The sequence below is a fragment of the Enhydra lutris genome, unplaced genomic scaffold, assembly GCF_002288905.1.
Source record: "Enhydra lutris kenyoni isolate GAN:26980312 unplaced genomic scaffold, ASM228890v2 scaffoldscaffold98, whole genome shotgun sequence".
Lineage (NCBI taxonomy): Eukaryota > Metazoa > Chordata > Mammalia > Carnivora > Mustelidae > Enhydra > Enhydra lutris.
The window spans coordinates 1,530,235-1,552,552 of record NW_019154182.1 but is presented as its reverse complement, the minus strand read 5'-3'; the positions used below and the strand labels follow the sequence as shown (position 1 = coordinate 1,552,552).

At 44.1% G+C, this 22,318-nt stretch overlaps 1 protein-coding gene across 1 annotated transcript in view; it reads left to right on the top strand.

Annotated features, from left to right (window-relative positions):
• The window catches only part of LOC111139287 (ALK receptor tyrosine kinase), a 671,342-nt gene that overhangs the window by 566,414 nt on the left and 82,610 nt on the right, over positions 1 to 22,318 (top strand). Inside the window, exon 9 of the mRNA XM_022491523.1 lies at positions 7,599 to 7,768. Within this exon, the coding sequence (XP_022347231.1) occupies positions 7,599 to 7,768 (170 nt within the window). The remainder of the gene's footprint in view (positions 1 to 7,598; positions 7,769 to 22,318) is intronic.

The following is a 22,318-nucleotide window of genomic DNA, read 5'->3' as shown; positions in this document are numbered from 1 at the left end:
TATATGTGTGTGTGTATGGAAACACATGTGTGTGTGGAAACACGTGTGTGTGTGGAAACACTATATGTGTGTGTGTATGGAAACGTGTGTGTGGAAACACGTGTGTGTGTGGAAACACTATATGTGTGTGTGTATGGAAACACATGTGTGACAACTCATTGTCTGGCAGAGACAAAGGTTGCAAATGGTTTTAAAACCCTCTATCTCCGTAATTCCTCTGTTACGAAGGTATTTGTGAGCTATGATCTTGTTAAAATATGAATTCTGACTTGGCAGGCCTGGGGTGGGACTTGAGACCCTACATTTCTACTGAACTCCCAGGTCATGCCAATATTGCTGGTTTATAGACCACACCTGGAGAGAAAAGGATCTGGAAAACCTTCACAACACACCTCCCAAAGATTTTAGTATCATCAAAACATATTACATGTATGTAGCCCTAGCAATATGGTAGAAACAGCACAGAGACCACAGCATGGAATCCAAGTCTGCAGCACATGGGCTGAGCGACCACGGGTGACTTCACCTACCTAAGTTTCAGATGCCACATCTGAAAAATGGGCCTGATCATATGCACAGGAAGGAATGTTGTGAGTAGAAAATGTACCAGTGCCTAGTGCAGCTCTCTGGTATTCAATAAATAGTCAGTTAACAAATTATCTTATAGGACCCCAGATAGAAACTGGTTTTAATAAGCTCAAATTCCAACAGTGTTTTTTGCCCACTCTGAGCACCTGATCCTTAACTGTCAGTATCAAGTAAGATCTGCCTGGCATATCATGGTATCGGAGGGTACCATTAACACACATAATGGTAGCAGAGGGGTTCTTTTATCTGGGACTGCATTTATAAGGAAAATGTAAGTCTTGGAGAGGGCCTTGAGCCTACAGTCTGCCCTAGAAACCACAAAGAGTCACTCTACACACTTAGATGCAAATAATGAATTAGGGATATTCAGAAAGAATTGGCATGAGTACTTGAGGTCTTCTAATAAAGAAATTGGTAAGAACCTGGCCCTGCAGGTCCAAGAGGATGGTTCTGGTCCCGTTTGCATCCCTAGGTCATCCCTGCTCACCCTTGGGGCTGTCCTCAGTCTTGGCCCAGGGATGACATGGCAGCCACATGAAGTCCCTCTGCTGGGGTCTGTGTCCTCCCCCTTGCAGGAAAGATGCTCTTTGTACACCTTGGTGATAGTGGACATGTGTTAAGCCATTTTTTAGTGATTAAGAATTACCTCCTGCTCAAAGTCCAGGATAAGAATGGACCCCTCACCGAGAAGGCCAGGGTACTTCCGGCCTTAAGTAGCCCCACGTCCCCAGGGGTCTCCACCTAGGATGTGCTTTAGAACCACCTGGAGAGATCTGAAAACTGCTGATGCCCAGGACCTACCCAAGGCCGATGAAATCAGAATCTCTGGGGTGGGAACTCATGTAGACACTAGCAGTTGGGTAAACTCCCCGGGTGATTCTAATTTGCAGCCCATATTGAAAGCCACTGGTATCACCAGTTCATTCACCACAGGTGGGCTCTACTTCCACATTCTTTATCTCACTCAGTCTTTACAACTACCTTTTAAGGCAGGCAGGAAAGGTATGGCTATTATCATAATAGAGACTCAGAGGGGCTAAGTGGCGGCTTAAAGCCACATAATTGAGTTACTTTGATATTGGAGCACAAACCCCAGGTTATCCCATCGTCAACAGGCAAGGAAACAAGATAGTCTGATAAGCCACCCAAGAATGAATATCCATGCGGGGAGCAATTGCTTCCAGGGAATTCCGGAAAGGAAGTGGGATGAGTCATAGGAGCACTGGGGCAAGGGCCCAGAGGTTACTTCTCTGCAGATTCTGATGCGCTGAGTCCAGGATCAGACCAGAGGTGCTGCATCTCCCACAAGCGCCAGGTTAACACCCGTGACACTATCCTGAACATCACACTCTGAGCAGCAAAGCGGTGACTGACTTTTACAGGTAAATCTGGAATGACTAGGGATAACTACAGGTGAGAAGTAGGCCAAGTGAAAGACCAGAGGTTCTAGACTGCTTACATCTGAGGAAGAATTGTATCACCTAGATACATCGCCTTACTACACACTCAGTGGGTAGTAAGACGATGGGCAGAAAGACGTACCTTGCTAGCCCTTCACTGGCTGCCAGTTTGTATCTCATTCTAAACGTTTTTCATCTGTTTCTAGAAATAGACTTTGCTGAAACTTAAACAGTGCATGCCTTGACTTGAATTGTAGCTGTAGATATGTGTTTTCTGCTATAAACTTAGGTGGTGATATTGTAAGATGAAAGGAAAGCCGTATTTTTCATTCTCCTATTTATCCATAGTTCTGAACAGTTGGAACAAGTGGTCATCTTGACCCAAGTTCTGACTGTCATGTCAAGTGCCTTGACTTGACTGTCTTTTTTTTTTTTAATATTTATTTATTTGAGAGAGAGAGAGAGAGAGAGTGCAAGCAGAGGGAGGGGTAGAGGAAGAGGGAGAAAAGGGGACTCCCCACTGAGCGGGTAGCCCAACTCAGGGCTTGATCCCAGGACCCTGAGATCACAATCTGAGCTGAAATCAAGAGTCAGATGCTCAACATACTGAGCCACCCAGGTGGCCTTTGATTTGACTATCAGATGTTTTATGTCTTCACTGTCAAGTGGCTTTATTTACTTCCCTTTTTGCTACATGCAGCACCATTGCAGTTACTCATTTAAATTCAGACTTCCTGGCTAGATGATAAGCTTCATGAAGACAGAGAAGATATATGTAATATGCAGTACAGAGTAGATATGTGTAAATATTTTTTGAATGAATAGATGATCATCTCAAGGACTGATTTCAAGAGGGATCCTGGTAGACCTCAGGAGCTAGGGATGCCATCCCTTGGCACCCAGTACTGTTCTCGCTTCCCAGGCCTTTTGGCCTAAAATATAGTGCAGGAAAGTGGAGAAAGCTCAACAGTCAGCTAGCCAATGGCCCTATTGTCGATATGACAGGGCTATATCTCACTGACATGCTCATGCCACTAGCAGAATCTACTTCAGACTGAAAGCTTCCTAGCAATAGCTGAGACCTGGGCCATTTCAACCATAGCCAGTTAGCTGCAAGATGCGTGGATCCTCTTCCCTTTCCTAGAACCCAATCCCTATAATGCAGGAAAGTGCTAAGGAACTTTACAGGTGTCAAGCTGGTTTCTGTCCATGAGAGGGGACCTGGTAAAGACAGGAAGCTCTTCCTGGAAGAGTATCCATCTTTATGTATTCTGACACTGATCAGCTCCTGCCATGTGCCCTCACTTGACAATGACTGTGAAGACAAGATAAGACAGTCCCTGCCTTGAAGGAACCTGTGGTCCGAGGAGGATGGAGGGAAGACAAGGCCGCTGAGCTATGTCCTATGATGATCCCAATAGCCTCAAGCATTAGATTTCAGAAGAGGGGAAAGTCATTTCTGAGACAGATGATAAGAAAAGTTTCCCTGAAAATTAGATAGATTGAATGATTTCTTAAGTGGCGAGAAGGATAGAAGAGGTAGAGGAAATGGAAGGATCAAAAGCACAAAGGCAGAAAAATACATGTCAGGAGCAGAGCTGGTATGTAGACTGATGTGAGGGAGACTAGGAACTAACATCTGTTGGGCCCCCATGTGTGGACTACTGAGTGAAAACTACTCATCTGGTTGCTCCAAGGTAATACAGTTTTCTAGTCACTTCAAAACACAAAACACAGGCTTATTTAGAAGCCAAAATGCCCATCTGGTCAGAACTTCAAACTTGCTTTAAAGTTAGGGCTTCTTGGGGCAGCTGGATGGCTCAGTGAGTTAAGGGTCTGCCTTAGGCTCATATCATGATCCCAGGGTCCTGGGATTGAGCCCTGCTTCGGGTTCCCCATTCAGTGGGGATTCTGCTTCTCTCTCTCCCTCTGTCCTTCACCCCTGCTTTGCTCTTTCTCTCTCGCTTTCTCTCATAAATAAACAAGATTTTTTAAAAATTAATTTAAAAAACTAAAAATAAAGTTAGGGCTTCTTTCTTTCCCTGCCATGCTTGGCCCTATTGCAGAGAAGACTGAGACTGGGGAGAGGGTCATTGATGTCTCTCTCTCCTTACTCACTCAGCTCTCCTCCTCTTCAGTCTTCTGGCTTAATTGTGATACTTGAAGATCTCAAGGGCAGGGAAAGGAAAAGAGGTTAAGGGGAGCAAGAAAACTCTTACACGACCAGAACTGTTGTGGTGATCTGGCACTGATATTCTCTGGGTGTGACCAATGTTTAGTGCCTACTGGTTTTCACAGGGGGCACTTTTGTGCTTTCTTGGGAGATTTACCTTTCTCCTCATGCCCTCCACTATGGCTGGGAACGGTTCGCCTTGATGAGGGCCTATGTATCATCCCCGGTGGTCACTTACTCTTTCCTCTGTCCTTTGGCATCTTGAGATGCCTGTAGCTTCTTTCTTCTGAGTTCTGTTTACCCCTTCAAGAAGCCCCCTTGGAAAAGATCTAAAATGACCCACGTGGGCTCCCGTGTACATGACTCACTCTAGTCTATGTGTGATGTTCATGCATGTTGTATACCGTCAAACTCTGGGAGTGCAGGCCATTCAATGCTTCCACTTTGCCTTTGTTCTGCCACCAGAGCAGCCAACCAGCCCCTTGTTCATACTTTGGATTTTCCAGGTTGGAGTTAGACAGTATTCCGTTGAACTCCCCAAATTGCAGGGAATTAGTATCAATCATTAATTGATGATATTAGGGGGTATCATTAAAATTGCTCTCTCTCTCTCTCTCTCCACTTGGGATGAAGAGGGACCCTTCTCTGCAGGAGGGTAAAGTGCTATGGAATTCATGATATACAAAAGCACATTCTAAAAACTCTCTCCTCGTAGTCAATCACCAACTTTTTTAAAAATCCAAAGAGATTAAGAATTGTGTGACCTGTTTTCATCCACCCCTCACAGAAGTCCTGTGTCATTGTGCTCTCAGATGCCCCTTTGAAGTGTAGTATCTGTGGCCTCGGTGCTTCAGCCAAAATTCCTTTTCACCATTTTGTTACACTATTTGTCATCTCTCATTAAGTTGTCACTATAATCCTAATAGACCTATTCTCATCTTGGAGAATACAGAACTGAGCTGCAAAAGAACCAAAGTGACAAGAACAGTTTTTGAATCCAGATCTTTCTAACTCAAACTCTTAGACCATTCTAGGGTGGAGGATACATGTGACTCAGTGTAAATACTGAATACATATTCACTGAATGCCTAAACAGCTTATTTTCTTAGATTATAGAGAAACACGAATGCCTTGATATTAATTGCTAGGGAGTGAGAAAGCACTGAAGAGTCACAGATGGCAGTGATAAACAGGAAGACATGCTTGAGATACACAAAAGAATTTAGAAGAGAGAAAGTAGAGGGAGAGGCCCTTTGAGAGACCAGGGAGAGAGTTGAAAGAGTAAGTGATAAAGGACATTGTGGATGCTACTTTGTCAGAGTAATGAGAATAGAAGCCAGGTTAAAAGAATTTAAAGAAAGAATGGGCAACAAGGAAATAAAAGCAGTTACATGCCAGTTACCCACAATGTTAACATCTGAATGGAGGAGCAGAAATAGGTTGCAAGTCAGAAGAGCTAGCAGGATCAAATAAAGGATATTTTTCTGGGACAGATGAAAACTGATATTATTTGTAGACAGAAGGGCCAGAAGGCAGAAAGAGTCTGAAGGTGCTGGAAGCAGGAACAAAGACTAGGAGGAGGTAAAAACATGAGGGATTAACATAGAAGAAAATGAAGGATACATCTTCTGCTAAGACAGGAAAAGAAGAAGGAAGGTGGATAAAGAAAAACCTACATGAAGATGAAGACGAAGACGAAGAAGGAGAAAGAGAAAAGGAGAAGGAAGAGGGGGAGATAGAGGAGGGAGGGAGGGAAGGAAGAAAAAGAAGGAAGAGAGGAAAGCAGAGGGGCTGAAGGAGATTTCACCTAATATAGTAAATCTTTATCAGTAAAGTAAGAATCAAAATAATAGTCAAGAGAGTTAGGGACCAAGAGGTAACAGCCTTAGTGTTTGAGGAAGAGTTTGAAACACCCACTGTGCTCTGTGTGTTCAGAAATCAACCATGGAAATCCACAGTGGAATGAGTAAATGCCAACAACAGACAAGGGCAACGTTGTGATTTCACAGAAGTCCAAATCAGCAATATTCTGTGGCCAGGGAGCAAAAGGAGAGAAAGGACATGGCAAGCAACATCCCAAGCTGGGCACTGAAGGGCATGGGCTAAGGGCTGAGAGGGGTTAGTTGGCACTGGTAGGATTAAAATTTCTAGTCATGGCATCCAGACTGCACAAGGAAGCCAAGTGAGGTCAGAAAAAAAAACAGTTAACAGATTTGTTAAATTATCCTGGGAGTGCTCATTGGTGACAAGTATTTTTGCTACACTGGATTTGGGAAATGGGAAAGGTCTAAGGGAAGAGGTTATGGTTATAGACCAGGCTTACCTGCCTCAGATAAGTAGAACAGCACCTGGGCAACCCAGTGCCAGTTGTGACCTTGTTAGTGAAGAGGTCGTGTGCAACAAAGTGGAAAGTTCATGGTATATAACATTCTTGATCAAATGATGAGGAAACTTTGAGCTCAGGGACCAGGAGAAAAAGGAATGGTGATTTACAGAAAAGCAAGTCTTCAAACAACAAGAATCAAAGAAAAGGGGGCACCAAAGCAGATGAAAATGCTAGTTTTCCAGAGGACACATTTTACCTTCTATTCCACAATAGCCATTCTTTTGATTATAGGATCTGAACAGGAATATTTGGGGCAATTATATGCTTTAGTTGTCCTAAGTTTTAAATGTTGTTTACAGACTGTTTCTATCAAACACAAAGACCAGAGACCTTGTTTATTGGATATACTGATTCTGGGCATGACTGCCCTTAAAGTCTTTTAGAATTATCAGCTATAGTCCCTTTCGTATGTCTAGGGAACAATGACATCGGAACCTTTAATCAAGCCACAATGAAAAAACATGATTGTAGCTTCCTTTTGTCAAAATGGATATCCTCATTCTGAAAGACAAGTGTTTGGAAGTACCTCGATATGAGATTTTTATCTCACCTTTGCCTACCAGTGCCCACAGGTAACAAGTCATAGCGTCTCCCAGTTAGCTAGCACATGGTATTGTATTGTTCAAATAAGATTATTAGAGTCTGGGGAGGGGAGAATAAAAATCTATGCTACCTAAAGCATTAAAGAAATTGAGTCATAAGATCACTTGTCCAAAGTTCACAAAGTGAATTGGGGCCACAGACAAGAATCTTTGGATCCCCTTTAAGAAGTTCATTTACTATCCCTGGGATCTTAATATCAGCTCAGCCACAGAATCCTGTGAAGTTTAGGATCAATCTGAAAAAATTCCAAAATTGTCCATTGTTGCCCCTGCTCCTTGAACCTTCATGAAAGCCATCTTGGGAGACTGAGCAAAATCAGACAGCCACCAGCTTTCCTTACTGGGCACACCTTGGCTGAGTCTCCAACACCTTTGAGAATTCCAGGAAGGGGACCTGAGGCTTCCTTTTAATATTAACAGCTGTCCTCTGGCTCTTCTCTCCCTTACAGCTCCGAATGTCCTGGCTCATCCATGGAGTCTTACAGGGAAATGTCTCCTTGGTGCTGGTGGAGAACAAAACTGGGAAGGAGCAAAGCAGAATGGTCTGGCATGTTGCCACCAATGAAGGCTTGAGCCTCTGGCAGTGGACGGTGCTGCCTCTTCTCGATGTGACTGACAGGTGAGCCTCCACCCATTCCTGTCACTCTCTTCCTCTGTCAGCCAAAATACAGAAAGTGGTCATGTCTTCCCTCCCTCCATCCCTTCTACCCAAGATACACATGCACATGAACACATACATGGGCATACATAAAATATGTACACATACATACATACATACACACATACACACACACACTTTTGCAGACTTGTAGGGAGCACTGAGTTTCTCTGTGGGATTTCTATGCTAATGAGCACTCACCTTTTGCATCTGTGGCCTGGCCGGATTGGCTGCCTCCAGTGTCTGTAGCAGGAAGAAATAAAACTGAACAACTTATATTACTGCCAAATAATAATCAGGCTTTATAGGTATATTAAATTTTCTCTTAATTAACGCATTTGCCTTACTTTCCCATTTGACACTATTTTTATCCCTTATGAACAACACAGTCTTTGGCATAGGTAATACAGACCTTATCATGTTCCTCATTCCTGACCTTTCACAAGATTCTCATTGGTAACCAAAGAGTTACCACACCAGCAAGTTGACCTCAGAATGAGGACTGGTGCTCAAGTCAGTCCAAGTCCGAGACTTTGTGGAGTCAGATCACTGATGCAGGTAGATGAGGGAGATGACAAATTCTTTAGTAAACAGAGGAGGGCTTCTCCCAGAGGTCCTGGTTCCTATATGAATTCTATCACTAGTGGCTTTGTGACCTTGAACCTCTGGGTCTCAGTTTCCTCAACTTTAAACTGAGAGGGTTGGACTAGAAGATCATTGACTACTCCATGTGGCTCTAAAATGGAGCCGTAACCATTGAGATCAGCTGCCACTTGTCTCCCCAGGATGGCATCAGTCTGCCACCTGCAGTCAGCCTGGGACAAGCAGTGCCTGGCCCAGCACAGCAGCTCACATGACTCCCTGATGCAGCATACTGAGTCCTCCATGGTTGATGCACTGATCTGTTCCAGACCAAGAAAGGCAGAGGGCAGATGGTGGGAGTTTTTTTCTATAAAGAGGGCAGATATATGGCTCTGGAGGGGGAAAACCACCTTTAATAGGCTAAATGTCAAACCCAGCAATCCAGCGCAGCCTCTGCATTTAGACTTTTAAAACCCACTCAAATTACCATCCTCGTGGATCCACCTTTGAAAAATGAGGACAAAGGGCTTAAGGCAAGACAAGGGTGATGCCAGTTGGCTTGCAGCTTTGTAAGTATAAAGTTGGGTCTCAAATTCTTCACCCAAACTTCACAGAGTCTGCTGTTTCCAAGAGCTCGTAACATGAACTCTGCTGTCATGGGAAGAAGTGATTGTCCTCACTCTGAGCACCAGTTTCTCACTCCTTCAGATGTGTGTGGGTTAGAGATCAAAGCCTTTGGACATCCTCAGGCGCAGTGCTACCCCCAGGACAAATGGATTTAATTAAAGTGGAAGAAGGGGCAGTGTGGGCACTCCCTACCATAGACTGGTCTTTTGTCCTTCGGGATTGTGGGGTTGCATGAAGGGGATGGAGAACAGGAGGATAATGCCAGAGCCCTCCCTCCTGGGAGATGCTAAATTAATTCAGATGAATCAAAGGACTTTTTTCCTCCTCACTCCAGCAAGTCCTCTCTCTTTCATAACCACTCCAGGGGATTTAGAGCAAGTAAGATGTTGACTCTGTTCACTCCCATCCTCTAGAGTTTCATTTGAAGGAGACTTTGTTCTCAGCCTCCGTCCTCCCTGTTAAAGGCTGTTTACCAGACTGACATTTCCAATATTGATACTGAGACCAAACTGTCCAGTGGGAATTCAGACAAAGGCCAGCGTGGTTTGATGATGCCTTATGACCTAATAAATGTGCAATTACAGAACACACGAGTGCCCCCACTCACTGGGACCCTGCCCACCACTGACATGCTCTGATGTGGGAAGCTACTCCCTCCACCCAGGGCTAGAGATGATATAGAAGGTATCAAGACCCAGAGGAAAACGGAACTGCAGGAGAATGAGGCATGGCAGTTTTCAGTTGCTAAAATCACTTACCAGTAGATGTGACTAGCCCATAAAACTAAAACAGCACTGTGGATGAAAGAGCATAGACTTCAGTATCAGATAGTCCCAAGTTTAAAACTGTCTCAGCCACTCACTAGTGGTGTGTCCCCAACCAATCACTGAACCTCTCTGGGCCTTGTTGCCTACATGTGTAAGGTAAGTATAGTAACAGTACAACTTCACAGGATTGTTATGAGACTAAAACAACTGTTAAAAGCATCTATATATAGTAAGTATCAATGAATTTTATTTCCCACATCTTCCATCATCATCCCTCGGGTAGTCTGAGATAACTGATTGAAAAAAAGAGCACAAGTCTTAATCACTGATCTTCCAAATTAAGCCATGTTCTATAAAACAGACGTAATAAAATGTACCTCTGAAGCTTAGGAAAGTAAAGCAGTTGGTAAACTGTCTGGCTTGCAGTAGGTGCTCAGTCAGTGATAACACTAACGATAACTATAATATGACAAAAATAGTATCTCCCCACCTAATGCCTCAGAATAGGCTGGGTTGGCCAATATAGCAATAATAACTACCCATGCAACCCTAAGATAGGGGTGAGTGTTCTTCTGAATTTGCTACCATCAATGCTATGTAGACTTCTTATAAAGGGAAGTCACTGATGGAGGAGGAGCAAGAAACACATTCTTCCTTTTCCTCCCAGGGAGAGTGATCTATAACTGCCAGATTGCCAGAAAATGAAAATGGGAGGAGGGAGTGGTAGAAGGATATATGTAAGGGAAAGAGAAGGAAAATGGATAAAAGACAAAGACCAACTGTCTTTCTCCCCCCACCCTGAGGTAGCCATTAACACCTTATAAGGAAGCATCCTTCCTTAGGCAGGTCCTGGCTTTAGCTATTCAGCACCAAAGTCCTGGACAGCTCCCCAACCATGGACCTTGAAGGAGCAGGAACTTTATTCCCAATGCTGTCTCAAATCTCCTCCACTCCTAGGTTCCCCAACATTACATCACACTGCATACATCACAAAGTTTTTTGAAGCAACTTTATTAGGGTTTACAGATTAGCTCTAAACTGCTCCTGGGTTCTAGACACTTCTTTGAATTCAGTTGTACCTTGTTAGATTCTTAACAGACGTTTGCACCTTCCATTCTCTCTACCTGAAATTTTCTTCCTCTACTTTCCTTCTCCCTAACTACCACTCTTCCTTCACTTTTTAAAGACTTCTAAATAGTATACCTACAATATTTTCTCATGGCTCCTGAAATATCCCTATAATAACTTGCTACTCTTTACTATCTGGTTTGTTTTTTTTTAAGTACCTGAATATACACACTAACAAGACAGGGATCAAATCTATCTTACATATCACTGTTCCTTGAGCATCTATAACCGTGCCTAATACATCATATGCCCAATAAATATGTGTTTACAGAATGACGTGCTGAGAGACATTGTATACATTTCCAAATCCTAGCTGAATTAACTGAGAATTTCACTTGTTGGAATCCAGCTAACATTCTCCCTGTGTTCCATCTAACAAAACAGATTAAGTCACATTACAATAAGTACCACTACAAAGTGTTCTGTATATCAAAGCAACACCTATGTCTCATCAGATGAACCCAAGCAGCATTTGCTACTCTTACAACAAGGAATTTTCTTTAGGGTCTTGCCTGGTACCTGTGCTCTCTTTATCTCTGGTCGCTGTTCTGTCAGAATCACTTTATATGAAAGACTTTGATCTTAATTGTGTACCCTAATCCTTGTGAGTAGAGAGAGCTAGAGCTGAGCACATGAGAGTGAAGAGCTATATTCACAATGCTGCCACCACCTAGTAGTCTTTCTGTGAGGGCTCAGAGCATATGCCATCGGTATATAAAAGTTGATGATAGGGAGACATTGATCCATGGAATGGTATTTCTTACGTCCATTTATAAACAGGCGAAGGGATAGAAATAATGCCACAGTCCATCATCATTATGAAGTGATATTAACCAACTAGGATATCAAACCGTACTATAAAGAGTAACAAGAAAAATCTCCACGAGTAGTGCCCATGATGTTTTGAGCAGTGGCAGTGTCCCTGGAATACAGATATGAGCTCTCAAGGTAATTTTGAAGGACAAAACCAATTCAAATACTGGCTTGATGTGTGCTTAAAAGTTATCTCATTACTTTACCTCTACCTCGTATAACTAGTTTTCTTCATTCCCTCCCCGTTCACCTGCCCTTCTTTCTGTTGGAATTAATTCTACCTCTTCTCAAAATGGAAGAAAGGCATGTCCTCTCCCTTTAATCTGCCAGTCTCTTACAGGGACATAGTTTTCCTCTTTATAATCGTATATCCTAGTAAATTAAACTCAATGTTCTAACACCATCTTAAGCTTTGACATGCTTACAGAGCAGAAGCAGGTGCTAAGTTTGACTCATTACAAGATGGATTTGGAAACACCATGGATCAAACCTTGTCCCACAAATCAATGCAATCATACAGCCACAGAGAAAGTACATAACTTAACGTGTGTGTAGAGGCTCTCTTCACCAGCACTATCATTATAAAGGCTTTTAGCTGTACCCTATATACATAGTCTAACAAGAAAAAATGTTCCCTCTAAAGATATTTAGATTTCTGTTCCTTTTGTATCCTTTGTCCTAAATGACAAGCAGTGTGTTTGACAAATGCATCTTTCAAATGGGATCCGTTAAACTGAGAGTTATGTCTTCATGTACTTAGGCCAACCTCCACAGAGCCAAGATTTTTCTCATATCCTATTCTTATTTCTCATCCACAGAATCTCCACTTTAGATGGGGTGCTATCAGTAACAATATTCGCCTTTTGTGTAGCGTCTTTCTGTGATGAAAAAGGCATTTTCATTATTTACTCCTACCTGAGTAGAGAAGTAGTAACTTCCAGGGAGAAAAAATCCAGAAATTTCCAATGAACCTCAGTTTTCAGGTCTCAGTGCACTCCTAAAAAAGCTGTGTTTAATTCATATTTTTGTAAATTGAATCACAGCTTCCTCCTAGAGCCACAAGCAGTTACTTGATAATGATCAGAGCTAGCTTTGAGTTCTTACTTCAAAAATACTTAACATGCATTATCTCATTCCATCCTTATAACAGCCCTTTGGGTAAATGCTATAATTAATCCCCCTTTTTATAAGAGGAATAAGAGGTCTAAGAGGTTAAATAATTTTCCCTTAACCTTTAGGCTAGATTACTTTATATATACATGCCTGAGGAAATGAAGGCACAGTACTTAGCATGTCATAGAAAACTTGACAATGATTGCCATCGTTATGAATAAAATATTTTGGTTTTGGATTTTTTAGGCCACACCTCTTAATCATTTTGAGTTAGTTTATTGTCTTTCCTTTGCATCTTCCACCATGGAAACCCATCGTCTGTTTCCCCAGCCCATTCCTGCTGAAGACCACTCCCCACCCAGCCCTTGCCTGTTCTCCTTCTCTCACACCTCCAGCCCAGGCAGCACCACCAGCCCAGTGGGAATCTCTCCTTGCTCTCCTGAGACACAATGGCCCTTTCCCCACGTGACTTTTCAAGTCACCACTCTGGCATGTCTTTGACTGTCTCCACTTCAGAACTAGAGCATAAGTCCCAATAACCACTTTTCATTTGCAAATGTGTTCATGTACCATGTCTAACAAAGGCATAAAAATAAAATACATTTAACAAATCACCCTTGAGTAGAAACTAAAGTTCACTTCCATTGGGGCCAACACAGAAAATCTAGGTCATACAATGGCTACACGGTCCCCAGGAGAAACCAGCAGAGGGTCAGGCCCTGCCTGGGTTCTTCACCTTCTGCCTGCCTTCCCTTCTGCAAAAGTTTCCATTTGTAGCTGCTTTGCCTCCACCATTCCCAGGCAGGAAAGACACCTATGGAAGGAGTGGATGTCACCCCTGCAAACCCCACAAACCAGTGTCAGCTGCCCCTCTACAAGGCAGGCTGTGTCAACTGTCACAGCAGCTCCTAGAACTCCCTGTACTCTGCCCCATATTCCTTGTACCCACAGAAGCCATGCACCTGCCTCCCAGAGTGCTTTACCCCCTCACAACTCTAGGTGTCCACTCTGTCCCACACTTCTGGGTAGCTGGGACAGATGTCATCCCCCGTTTTCAGGTGAGAAGATGGAGGCACAGAAGTGTTAATCAAGGTACAGGTAGTTAATTAAACATAAAGGCTCTTCCTCAGAGCTCCTTCCACCTGCTTCCATCCCACCAGAGAATACCTGTGAAGGCTTTAGTGTAAAATGGTACTAACCTCCCAAGTCATCCAGATGTTATGTGTGTAACCAGCCAACACTTACTGCCCTACTTGATGCCAGGTGACAGTCTTACCTGGACAAGCAATGTATTTCAGCCCTCTAGGAATGTCATCTAAGGGGAAGTCTGGTAGGAAACCAAAACCTTTGTATCACAGGGCAGTCAAGGCCAGGAAAGAGGAAAGCACAGAAAGAGAGAAGAGCATGAGGCTCAATCAAGCCACCACTGCTGGGGCTCCTCACTTGCCAAACGGGCTGCTCTCTGGTAGCCAGTTTGGGGTTCTCTCTCTGCCAGATATGCCCACACTAATGGAAGCAGAGAGCAATGACTGTCCCCCTGGGTAGTTTGCATTTGTTCATTCATTCACTATTAACAGAAGCACATCAGGGACTTGCTCAGGCGCGGCCCCCACAGGCTTCAAAGTCAGAGGAGGGGCAGTGGGAAGGGGAAGATCTCAAGGCTCTCTTTCCCAGGCGGCATCTACCCCTCTCGAGTGAGTCTGACTGCCCTGAGTCCATGTACGCAGGCAAAACCCAGCACTTCCAGGGCCCTCTTCTGAGTAGGTAAAGAAAAAAGATGTTCTCTGCCCCTAGCCAGCTGTGGCAGGGCAAGTGTCCCTTCCTGAAGCTACAGGGGCTGGGGATCACTACATGCTTATTAACATCAACCTGACTCAGTTCTCTGAACCAGGAGAAAATGGTAGGCTCCACGGTGATTTTAGACCAAACAGGGTGAATAACACTGATAAAACCCAGCAAGCTCAGGGCCCTTCATGGACAACTTGACTTTGCTCTTCTTGCCTTCCCCAGAGAGATGAGCGAAATAACATTCCAGAGCACGAGACCAAACTCTTTAAGTCCACCTTACCTCACTCAGGGGTGTCCTTAGTCCTGGAGTGGTATAGGGTATGCATTGTAGATGAGAGGGAAGGGTTCTTCAGAGTCCTGCAGCCAGCCAAGGGCTAACTTTACCCGTCATCCTACCCCCAGGAGGGAGTTAGTCATCAACCCCCCTATGTTACATACATGAAGAACACCTAAGTAACTAGGTCTGCGCTACATGACATGTTAGTTGGGTAACACTACGCAGAGTAACAAGAAACCTCCAATCCTCAGGGATATACAAAAAGAAATGTATTTCTCGCCCATGTGAAATCCAAAATGAGTGTGCTAGTTGGAGGGTGGCCTTCCATCTTGTCATCTAGGGGCCCAGGCTCCTTCTCCCTGAGGCTCAATCCTTTTCTCCAGTTTTGGAATCCTTTACATTGAGACAGCCAATGGAGAAAGAGCATGGGGGGAATCTCACATAGAAGATTTTTGTGAGTCGTCACTTCAGTTCAGTTTCCATTGGCTAGAATTCAGTCACATGGCTATGCTTACCTGCAAGGGATACTGAGGAATGTAGTTTAGCTGTGAGTCCAGAAGAAAGGGAAATGGATTTGCTGGGGAGAAAGAGAAAAGATATGTTTTGTCATGGAATTAGCCATGGAATATAGCCCCATCTCTACACATCTATCAAAGTGTCACTTGGGAATACCAATTCCTTATTTAGCTACTCCAAGCATTGATCAGTCTTTTCGTAGAACCTTCATAATTCAAGGCTGAAATCAATTCCAGGATCTATCCTAAAGCATTAATATTTTGTTCCCAAAATTTTATAATGTAGCAAAACCTTTACTTTCTTGCAGAAATCACTCAGAATTTCCCTCATTGAATTTTTCCTTTCTAAAATCAAAACATAAAACAAAAAGTATTTTTGAGAAGGCTTAAAACTAGCAGGATACCATAGGACAACAGTTGAAAAACTTAGCTAAATATTTTTCAAATTCATTTTTTATTTTATTTTTATTTTTTAAAATTTTTTATTATGTTCAATGATTCATTAGTTGCATATAACACCCAGAACACATCACAACACATATCCTCCTTAATACCCATTACCCAGCTACTCCATCCCCCCATGCCCCTCTCTTCTGTAACCCTCAGTTTGTTTCCCGGACTCCAGAGTCTCTCATGGTTTGTCTCCCTCCTTAATTTCTTCCCCTTCAGTTTTCCCTCCCTTCCCCTATGGTCCTCCATGCTATTCCTTATGTTCCATGTATGAGTGAAACCATATGATAATTGTCTTTCTCTCTTTCTCTGCTTGACTTATTTCACTTAGCATAACCCCTTCCAGTTCCCTCCATGTCGATGCATATGGTAGGTATTCATCTTTTCTGATGGCTGAATATTATTCCATTGTACCTATGAACCACATCTTCTTTTTCCATTCGTCTGTTGAAAGACAGCTCAGCTTCTTCCACAGTTTGGCTATTGTGGACATTGCTGCTATGAACACTGGTGCGCATGTGCCCCTTCTTTTCACTACATCTGTATCTTTGGGATAAATACCTAGTAGTGCAATTCCTGGGTCATAGGATAGCTCTGTTTTTAATGTCTTGAGGAACCTCCATACTGTTTTCCAGAGTGGCTGTTCCAGGTTGGATTCCCACCAACAGTGTAATAGGGTTCCCCTTTCTCCACATCCTTGCCAACATTTGTTGTTTCCTACCTTGTTAATTTTTGCCATTCTAACTGGTGTAAGGAGGTATCTCATTGTGGTTTTGGTTTGTCCCTGATGGCTAGTGATGTTGAACATTTTTTCATGTGACTGTTAACCATTTTTATGTCTTCTTTGGAGAAGTGTCTGTTCACGTCTTCTGCCCATTCTTTGACTGGATTTTTGTTTTTTTGGATGTTGAGTTTTAGAAGTTCTTTCTAGATCTTGGATACCAGCCCTTTTCTTGTCATTTGCAAATATCTTCTCCCATTCCGTGGGTTGCTTCTTAGTTTTGTTGACTATTTCCTTTGCTCTGCAGAAGCTTTTTATCTTGATGAAGTCCCAAAAGTTCATTTTTACTTTTTGTTTCCTTTGCCTTTGGAAACATGTCTTGAAAGAAATTGCTGTCAGCGATGTCAAAGAGGTTACTGTCTATGTTTTCCTCTAGGATTTTGATGGATTCCTGTCTCACATTGAGGTCTTTCATTCATTTTGAGTTTATCTTTGTGTATGGTATAAGAGAATGGTCTGGTTTCATTCTTCTGCATGTGGCTGTCCAATTTTCCTGACACCATTTACTGAAGAGGCTTTTTTCCATTGGATTTTTTTTCCTGATTTATCAAAGATTAGTTAGTCACAGAGTTGAGGGGCCATTTCTGGAGTCTCTGTTCTGTTCCATTGATCTGTGTGTCTGTTTTTGTCCCAATACCATGCTGTCTTAATGATCACAGTTCTGTAGTATAGCTTGAAGTCAGGCATCATGATGCTTCCAGCTTTAGTTTTCTTTTTCAACATTCCCCTAGAAATTTGGGGTCTTTTCTGGATCCATACAAATTATAGGATTGTTTGTTCCAGCTCTGTGAAAAGTGCCAATGGTATATTGATAGGGATTGCATTGAAAGTGTAGATCAAATGCATTTTTTTATAATGCAGAGCCCTGGGCTCTAGTCACAGAGATTCTAACTCAGGAGATCACATATGAGGCCAAGGATACATATTTTTTTTTAAGTTTCATAAGTGATTTTGATGTTTGACCACATTTGGAAGGCACCAGCATAAAATGTCAGATTCAGAGATGTCTTGTGGACAAGACAGGGAATTGAGTGACTAGGGAAGGATCTTGTCACATTGTTAGCAAACATATATTAAGCCCCCATCAAGCACAGAGGATCAAAAGGTGTGTGGGACCCAGCCTCTTGACAATCATAGGCCTGCATGCTGGGGATGGGGACAAACATGGAGCATACACACTGAGAGGCAAACAGTAACACATGTGGTATTATGCAGAGTCTGACAACATGGCAAGCGTTCAGATGGCGTGGTGGCCTCCCTATCAGGGGGGATATCATGGAGAACATAGATTATTATAAGATGGACCTTGATATATATCTGTATCAATATCGACATCGATATATAGATATGGATATAGATATATAAATTTAGATCTTCCAGAAGTGGGACAGGGACAAGAGCATTCCAAAGAAGGCCATCAGGGTGAGTGGTGGCTTATAGGCAGGAATGTTTTATGTGGGTTCAAGAAGAGCCAACTACATTGTGTCAGAGAATCCTTGGGAGAAGGTAAGCATGGATATTGGGCCACATATTTTGGACTCTGCACTACAGAGGATGGGAAACCAGAGCAAGGAGACTATTAAAAGCTCTGTGAGGGACCAAATGTGAAATGCTCTGAGCCTGGAAGTAGAGCTCAGAAGGAGGGAAGAGGGGCTGGAAGAGAAGAGGCCTCTTCTGTTGCCACCTTCTATGGTGTCATTGGCTCAGGACAGCCTTGGGCCAACCCTCCTAGAAGAGAGGGAGAGATGTGGCTGGGGGCTCAGCAGCGCACTGTGCAGCAAGGCATAGATATATACAAATCAAACATTCATAACTATGAAAAGATCTGGCCCTGTTTCTTTCTCAGAAAATATCCCAGATCACTGGAGCAAGGACTAGATTACCAATTCTGAGCTTTAAATCCTATTTCTAACACTGATTTACTGTGACGTTTGGGACAAGTTTTTGCTTTTGATTGCTAAGTTTCCACAATCAAGAGTGCAAAGCAGTGAGACAGATTCTGCCTGTGAGCCTGGTTTTAAGAAGTAGTCGCTCAAAATGGCAATAAGTGAGCCCCTTTATAATAACAGGATGTTTGGATCTGCTCGAGATTTCCTCAGTGATATCCATAGCTCAATATACAAGTCAACAGATGCACGTGTTTTTCATAACACTTAGTGCCTCTGAGGATGTAGACACACTTAGTGCCTCTGAGGATGTAGACCTAAGTTCTCAACCTTTCTCTTCCCAAGCACAAAGTTTGGAATTTAGGGGAAAACTGGATGCTAATATTTGGAACAAAGCAGAATCCAATTCTATGCATGCTATTCTCTAAAATCTCATCGATGTTCACCACTTCCACTCTCACCTCTGTGCAGGTGACGCAGGATCCTTATCTCACCTGAGTCCCATACCTGGGTTTCTGGCTGCCTGATTGGCATCCTTCCCATGCCTTCAATATGCCCCCAACACCCCGCTCCTATGTGATTCTTCTGTCCATAGCCCTACCGTTATCCTAGACATTCAGTTCTTCAAAATCTTTCTTGCCTTCTCTCTCACTGCCCAGATTCAGTGTTTTCCCAGGTTGTACAATCTAGCTCTATGGGGGCAGAGCTAAAAAGGTCTATAGAAATCTCCTAGTCACTGAATGAGTCACATGTCATCTGAATTCCTCAAGGTCAAGGTCGATGTCTTGTGCATCTCTATACTCCCAGCTGCAGACACAGTGCATGAACACAGAGTAGGAGCTCTAATAGTCTTTAGGGGCAGAAGGGGAAGATACAGAACTTACAACACTGCTGAGGAAGCACAGATTTCTAATAAAAATATAAAACAGGAACAATGAACTAGAATCTCCCATGCTAAAGGAAAGCTTCCATTCTTAAAAATATACATATCTATATCACATAGTTGTGTGTGTGTTTTCAAACCAAGATGTTGCCTAACAAATTTCAGTGACTTGCTCAGGGTCCACCAAGTATGTAGCCCAGTCCTCACTCCACTCTACCTTTTGAAACTCAGCCCTCATCAAGCAGAGAAAGCTGCTAATTCACCCTCATAAAGATATTTCTGTCAGTCAGGAAAGAAGGGAACCAGCAACCACCCTTTTCCTGGGTCTTCTTACCATGAACAGTGCTTCTGTCTCTGGCATCACCTCAGCCCTCAAAGCCATAATCCCACACAGCAGCAAAGAGTAGAGGAAGAGACCAGGGTTGGAAATGCCTTTGCGTCCTGAGAAAGGTACAGTAGATGTCTCAGTCTCTCGAGCAGAATGGATGCAGGTGCCGTCTAGCTCTGGATGGCCTTCCAAAGGACCCCAGTTGTTCCAAGGGATCCCTGGGCCAAGGGCATGACCCCTCCTTCCTCAGGGCACCTGATAGTTTGGAGCCTGCTGAGCAGGTGTATCTGTGCACAGAACCACCACCACCCCCAACCCCCACCCCACCCCCGCCAGGCCAGGGCTCCAAGAAGCAAGATCTGCCCTTCTCCTTTCCCTTCAAATTTAGGGCCCAGGGAGAGCTCCATGTACACGATGCAGAATGAGAAAATGAAAGCGCAAAGTGGGAACTTGCCAGAGTAGGGCATCTTCCTGCCCTGCAGTCTGGTGGAACACCCTCGTGGGAGGCCTTGCCGACTGGTGGCATGCCAGGGCAAATGTGGGAACCAGGACCATTAGTCACACACAGCCAGTACCTGGAAGCCTGGGACTGAGATTGTTGAAGAGTGGGAGTGATTTTCTCTGCTTGCTAAGCTTGGCTAAAAAACTCATTTTCTCCCCTCTTCCACACCACAGGGCTCCCTCACAAAAGCCAGTTCATTGTGAAAGATCTCTATGGCCTTTGGTAATCAGGGAATCATCTGTGGTGACTCCCTTTCACTGCTGTGGGGATCATGATCCCCGGAAGGGAAACCAAGTCAGAGGATGGTAAATTCCTTCTGAGAGTTGGGGCTGAGCAGGAAGAGAGGGTGCTTTCAGCCACTGAGTCTGGCCGTTAATTTCCAGACCCACTTTCCTGTCTCAGAGCTGACTTCCAGAGTCAGGCCGGGCACCCATGTCAAGGGTGGGTCATGGTGATCTGAGCCAGGCTGGTCCCGGCAACCCAAAGCCGGCCGTCAGCCGCTCCTCTTCGACTGGTATCCGAAGTTAGTTATGCAGATAATAGAATGGATGCTGCAGGGCCTTCTCATCACATACATTATTCTAATAGAAATGCATAACGCGACCCGAGCTCTGTGACAGTCCATTTTAGAAGACTTCTGCCGAGCAAATCAAGTGCTCAGGGAGAAATTGGAGAAAGCATTTTTCCTCAGCAGTATCTGCCAGCTCGATCCTAAGCAGCCAGAGCCTAGACAAGCCCCAGCTGCGAAAAGGGTTGCGGAACACTGCCCCCCCCCAAGCCCACTAAATGGTCCAGAGGAATCTGAGATGTGGTGCCCATCTGTTAAATAAATGCCTTTTACCCAGGCGGGCCATTCTTTCTTGCTCTCTCTCTCTAAAGCCTTGCTATTTCCCCAGTCCACATTCAGACACACACCTTTTTGTCAGCTACTTAAAATCATTAAGTGAACTTAATTAGGTTTGTCCATCCCCAAGGCTGCCACGGTGGCAAATAAGGCATTATATTCACTGTCCATTAGCAGTCTGTTGCCTGAAGGAGACTGTGCCTTTTCGGAGCGGTGCATGAGCCATGTCAGCGTTTCCGATGCAGAGATCTGCCCGGTGAGCCTGGGAGACAACCAGTTTCAAGGCTGTCCCCTCCAAACCTGGCCCACTGCCCCAGTGGCCACCTCCCTGAACCCCCCCCCCCGGGGGCCAGTTTTCAACAGGCCTCTCTGTAAAGCCGAGCAAGAACAGAGTCGAGGGGTACGTTCTTTGTGCGAAGACAGGCTCCAACCGAGATCTCAAGCCAAGTCTGTTTTATCAACAAGTTCCAAACCCCACCAGCTGGAAAAAAGAAAAAGCAACAATAATCCATGCAATCAAAAGTGTCTTATTTGGAAAAACTGAAAGAGCTGAGCAGGTGTGAACTATTGAGGGGCAGGGAGTGGAATCAACTGCTAAAGGCTAGAAAGAGCTCAGCTGCCTTGTTCTTAAATAGCACGGATCAGCGAGGGAGCTGGAGGAGACCCAGAGAGCTCACTCTTCCCTTCTCCTTGACCAGGCTGCCCAGAGAAGGAGGGCTAGGTTCTCCTAGCCATGAGGGCTCAGCTTTCTTTCTCCACACAGGGCTAAGGCTTAGGGATAAAGAGCGCTGGAGTAACCGAACATTTGTTAAAACCACCTGATACTCATAATCCTGGCTGTAATGCAGCATGGACCTTGCCTTTCCTTAGATTCAGGGAAGTCCATCTGCTGCATGCTAGAACATTCCCTCAGCCCTAGAGAAGTCTAACTGGTGCATGCTAGAACGTTCCCTCCATCCTGGAGCAGTCTAACTGGTGCATGCTAGAACTTTCCCCCCATCCTGGAGCAGTCTAACTGGTGCATGCTACAACATTCCCTCCATCCTGGAGCAGTCTAACTGGTGCGTGCTAGAACTTTCCCCCCATCCTGGAGCAGTCTAACTGGTGCATGCTACAACGTTCCCTCAATCCTGGAGCAGTCTAACTGGTGCACGCTAGAACTTTCCCTCCATCGTGGAGTAGTCTAACTGGTGCATGCTAGAACTTTCCCTCCATCCTGGAGCAGTC